General features: G+C 40.6%; 1 protein-coding gene across 1 annotated transcript; it reads right to left on the bottom strand.

Moving 5' to 3' along the window:
• Nucleotides 1–2,457: 2,457 nt before the first annotated feature.
• Nucleotides 2,458–3,408, bottom strand: LOC133763796 (olfactory receptor 51I2-like). Its single transcript, XM_062197536.1, has one exon. The coding sequence runs from the start codon at nt 3,406–3,408 to the stop codon at nt 2,458–2,460; it is 951 nt and encodes a 316-aa protein (XP_062053520.1).
• Between the last annotated feature and the right edge of the window lie 2,402 nt (nt 3,409–5,810).

Here is a 5,810-nt window from a genome sequence, read left to right as displayed (position 1 = left end):
GGTGGCATATACCAATGCTATCTCACTAGTCAAAGTGATCAGTTTCAGTTCATGATTGATCACAATGATAGGATTAAGAGTCAAAGGGTTCACATAAACAAGACTAATGTCTGCTAATACTAACTGATAGAATAAAAAAGGGAGAGAACAATCCAATATGGGAAGTGGGATACACAGCAGACTCATAGAAGGGCAGATGTCGTAAATAGCGCTCTGGCCTCAGAATCAGCCCTTAAGGCATTTGGATCTGGCTAAAAAGTTTATGAGAGTATTTCAGGCATGGAAAGCCAAGACACTCTGGAAAAAAAAAAAAAAAAACCCTAAATGAAAGATCTCTGTGAGTGAGATCCCAGCCGAAAGAACGGGCCATCAAAGAAGGAGGTACCTTTCTCTGAAGGGAGGAGAGAACTTCCACTTTGACTATGGCCTTGTCTAAATAAGATTGGTGATGGCCAACTCAAAAGGCTTCCATAGCCTTGGCAATTCATGACAAAAGCCTAGGGAGATTACTGATGCCATAAACAAGAGTGTCAATTGTTAAGTCATCAACAGGAGTCACTATGCAGTTACTCCCTATGTAGGATCTCTGTCCTTAATGTGTTGTCCAATGTGAATTAATGCTATAACTAGTACTCAAACAGTACTTTATACTTTGTGTTTCTGTGTGGGTGCAAACTGTTGAAATCTTTACTTAGTATATACTAAATTGATCTTCTGTCTATAAAGAGAATTGAAAATGAATCTTGATGTGAATGTGATGGGAGAGGGGAAGGTTGCAGGTGGGAGGGAGGTTATGGTGGGGGGGGCGGGGGGAAGCCACTGGAATCCAAAAGCTGTACTTTGGAAATTTATATTTATTAAATAAAAGTTAAAAAAAAGATAAGGTGAGGCAAACATTCTCATAATTTAAGGCCAGGAAGTGAGTGAGACTGAAAAACTGGTGTGTTTCTGATCAACCAGCACAATCCTGAATCAATTTACTCTACACAAAGAATCATACTCTTGAGGAGAAACAATGACCAATGTTTCCAAGAAATCATAGGCAGAAGCAGGCAGGACTGACTAGACTCATGCTTAGGGAAAAGGGGGAAGGAGACAGCCAGGCCTGGTGATTCCAAGGAGGCTGGTGTGTCTGTGTCACATCAGCAAATATCCCCACAGTGCTCAGTGCATGCTCCTGGGATGATTTTTTTGTGGGGGAGGGGTGTTGCTCCTCAGCTTTATCTCATAAAACTGGAAATTCGCTTCATTTCAATTCAAATTTCTTTAGGTCTCTCACTTCTTTAATGGTAACTTAGAATTTATCAAGCATTTTCCAGGAGTTTTGAGAGAAAAAAGGAAAGGGAAATTCATTATTTCTTTTTTAGTTTTAAAATTTAGTGATTTTTAACATTTTGCCACATTTACTCCATATGCAAACACTATATATATATACACGTATATGCTTTTTTTCAGAAACACATATTATTTTCACAAAGTGTGGAATTAATGACAGTAATCATGATGTGGGAATGTACATGGTATGATCCAGTGCAAAAATATTTATAACTATATACCAAATGATATGACATCCACACTATTTATATACTGTTTGTATAAGAAATGCTACAAATAAGGAAGAATATGTGATATTTGTCTTTCTGGGTCTAACTTATTTCTAATTTAGCAGAATGATCTCCAGTTCCATCCATGGAAAATATCAAAATTTCATTCTTTTTTATTGTTAAGTAATATTTTGTATCTTTCCTATTGTAAATTGAGGGGCTATAAACATAGGAGTGCAAAGTATCTCTTTCATATGCTGATTTCACTTCCTTTGGGTACATTCACAGGAATGGGAAAATTGGCCCATATGGTGGGTCCATTTTTAGTGGAAACACATTCTTTCTTTTTAAAAAAAATCATTTATTTTCAAGGCAGATTTTCAGAGAGGGAGAAAGAGAGAGAGGTCTTCCATCCACTGGTTTTACTTCCCAAATGACCACAACGGCCAGAGCTGAGCTGATCCAAAGCCAGGAGCTTCTTCTGGGTCTCCCATGCAGGTGCAGGGGCCCAAAGACTTGGGACATTTTCTACTGTCTTCCCAGGCCATTGCCGAGAACTGGATCAGAAGTGGAGTAGCTGGGACTCAAACCAGCACCCATATGGGATGCTGGCACTGCAGGCATTGGCTTTACCCACTACATCACAGTGTTGGCCCCAGAAATGCATTATATCTGTCTTTAAACTATCATATCTGAGTTAAAAAGAAAGGGATGTACATGTATACACACAGTGAACACATACAGTGATAGAATGTGAGATGGAAAGGCATCGTTACTTGATCCAGATTCAAGTCTTTGCATTCATCCTTTCTATTCCTCGCCAATATGTCTGGTGAAGAGCACTGCCCATAGGAGAAACAGGATCAGAGCTTATGGATTGAATGAAGTCTCCCCTCCCCCACATTGGAGTGATTCAGAACAATTCCCTCTTGCTGGAAAACAAGGTGACAATTCCCTCTCGGATTGGCTGAGTCTTAACACTGTAGATGATGGGGTTGAGCACAGGAGGCACAAAGAGATAGATGCTAGACATGAGTGTGTGGATGATGGGTGAAGCATGTTTAGCAGCACGATGCATCACAGACACACCAATCATAGGAACGTAGTACACAAGCACTGCACAGATGTGTGACACACATGTATTGAGAGCCTTCCACCGCCCCTCCCCAGAAGAAATGCTCAGCACTGTACAAAGAATCAGCACATATGAGACCATGATGAGCAGTGAGTCCAGCCCAAAAGTGGCCAGGACAATAGCCAAACCCAGGATGCTGTTGAGTTTAGTATCAGCACAGGGCAGCTGGATCAAGTCTGAGTGGAGGCAGTAGGAATGGGAGAGGACATTAGTGTGACAATATGGCAGTTGCCTCAAAAGGACTGGAAGTGGGGCCATGAGTGCCACACTCTTTACTGTAATGCTCAGACCCATGGAGATGATACGGGGCAGGGTCAGGATAGCTGTATAGCGCAGTGGGTTGTAGATGGCTACGAACCGATCATAACTCATGGCAAACAGGACCCCTGACTCCATGCAGGAGAAGGTGTGAATGAAGAACATCTGGGCCAGGCAGCCATCAAAATCAATCCTGCGAGCATCAAACCAAAGAATGCCCAAGACAGTAGGCAGTGTAGACAGAGAGACTCCCACCTCAGTGACAGCCAACATGGAGAGGAACAGGTACATGGGCTCATGGAGGGCAGGGTTGGACTGCACTGCTGCCATGATTAGGCTGTTGCCCACAATGGCCACAATGTACATTATGAAGAAGGGGATGGAAAGCCAGCCATGTTGGTCTTCCAGTCCTGGGATGCCAGTCAGGAAGATAGATAGGAGGTCAATACTTTCATTGCTCTTAGCTTCCATGTCATCAACAGCAGAGATCAGTTTCATCTGCCATATAAAAAAAAGAAAAATGGAATTAGTGCTCAAGTACTCAGTACCTCAAAGACTGAAGAAATAAACAGGCATTTGGCCTGGCAGTTAAGATGTTTCCTGGGAAGATGTAAACCATATCATAATGCCTGGGTTTGCATCTCAACTTCACTGTCAATTCAAACTTCCTGTTAATACCCACCCTGGGAGGCAGCAGGTAAGACTCAACTGCTTAGATCCTTGCCACCTACATGGGAAACCCAGATAGAGTTTCAGGCTCCCAGCCTTGGCCTAGCCCAGCCCAGGTTATTGCAGGTATTCTGGAAATAAATCAGTGGAAAAGACTCTGTCTCTCTCTCTCTCTCTCATATATATATATATATATATATTATAATATATACATATATTATATATTATAAATATATTATATATTATACATATGTATTATATATTATAGATAATATATATTATAAATATATTATAAATAATATTATATATTATATATATAGTAAATAACTAAATTTTAAATAATAAAGAATAAAGAAAGAAAGACTATGGGGGAAGGAAGGTATGGGGCAGTTGGTGTCATCTATATCATTTTCAGTGAAAATGTGGCATGCTTCCTTTTCTCCACCTGGTCTCCTCTGGTTCCTAATCCTAAATGTTACAAATAAAGAAGATACTTCAGACAGCCTCATTTTATGAGACAGAATTGTTTTTTAAAGATTTATTTATTTCCTTAAAAGTGAGTTACAGAAGTGGTGTGGGGCAGAGAGAGAGGGAGAGAGAGAGAGAGATCATCTACCTGCTGGTTTACTCCCCAGATGGCCACAATGGCCAGGGCTAAGCCAGGCCAAAGCCAGGAGCCAGGAGCTTCATCTGGACCTCCCATGTGGGTGGCAGGGGTCCAAGCACTTGAGCCATCTTCCACTTCTTGTCTTGGGCCATTAGCAGAGTGCTGAATCAGAAGTGGAGCAGCTGGAATTTGAACCAGTGCACATGTGGGATGCCACCATCACAGGTGGTGGTTTACCTGCTACACCACAATGCCATCCCTGAGAGACAGAATTCTTAAAAATCAACAGTGGAAGCTTTAGAATAAATCAGATCTGAGTCGAAATCCACATGCAACCAATCACTACATGTGCGATGTGGACCACTTATTTATATTGTGATCTGAAGTTTTATTTTGTTTGTGTTTTTTTTTTAATTGTAAAGTGAAGATAATGCTATTCTCCTGCTCAGATATAAAGGAAAAATGAGAAAATTGATATCATTCTCAGCATTTTAGAGATTTGCACATTGATTTCAGAATACTTTCATTTGAACCTCAATTGATGGTTTACTTAGTACAAGTTAGATCAAAAAAAGTAACCTTTCTAATCCTCAGTGTCTCCATTTGTAAATTGGGTATAATTATGCACCACTTTATTGTGTTTTGTAAGAGTAAATATGATACTTTTTGAAAAATAACAGAATAAATATAAATATATTAAGACCCAACAAAGGACAGTAACACACCAGCAATTTAACAGGCAATTTCTGCAGAGCCTGGATCACAGCTTAGAACCCTAGACTCCTCTTGTATTTATCTTCTCAATTTCATTATCATTATGGAAATAGCAGTAAACTCGGTTCTATTTATGTTGGAGTCATCAACAATAATGAGTTTTCACCTTTCCAGTGTGTATCTGGGAAGACAAGGACACTTAAGAAAGTGTCCAGCTCCATGGGTCCTCAGTTCAGCCCAATAAGAGAAACATTTTGAATTAGAGACTGGTTTCAGAGAGCTGGAAAATGGAGAAATATAAATACAGGTGATGAAGAACATGGAAATTACAAGTTAAAAGTGTGATAGGGCTGGTGCAGTGGCATAGCGGGTGCTGACATCCCATATGGGCAATGGTTCGAGTCCCGGCTGTTCCACTTCCGACCCAGCTCCCTACTATGGCCTGGGAAAGCAGTAGAAGATGGCCCAAGTCTTTGGGCCTCTGCACCCATGTGGGAGACCTGGAAGAAGCTCCTGGCTCCTGGCTTCAGATCGGCACAGCTCCAGCTGTTACAGCCAATTGGAGAGAGTACCAGCAGATGGAAGACCTCTCTCTCTCTCTCTCTCTCTCCTCTCTCTCTCTCTGTGCCTCTCCTTCTCTCTCTGTGTAACTCTTTCAAATAAATAAATCTTAAAAAATGGTATGCTATGTCTTGAATATTGCTAATAGCACTGCTATAAAAACTCAGTGGTGCAGGTGTCTCCTTTATATAATTATTTCATTTCTCTTAGATATATACCCAGTCGTGGGACTGCTGAGTCAGATGGCAGTTCTATTTCTAATATTTTAAGGAACTCTCAATATTCTGAACTCTGTTTACAATTCAGAAGTCACTTGAGAATC

The sequence above is a fragment of the Lepus europaeus genome, chromosome 7 (genome assembly GCF_033115175.1).
Source record: "Lepus europaeus isolate LE1 chromosome 7, mLepTim1.pri, whole genome shotgun sequence".
NCBI lineage: Eukaryota > Metazoa > Chordata > Mammalia > Lagomorpha > Leporidae > Lepus > Lepus europaeus.
This window is presented reverse-complemented; position numbering and strand designations above follow the sequence as displayed.

What these genes read in the sequence shown, in the direction of transcription:
- LOC133763796 (XM_062197536.1), bottom strand. Translation starts at nt 3,408, where the DNA reads ATGGAAGCTAAGAGCAATGAAAGTATTGACCTCCTATCTATCTTCCTG.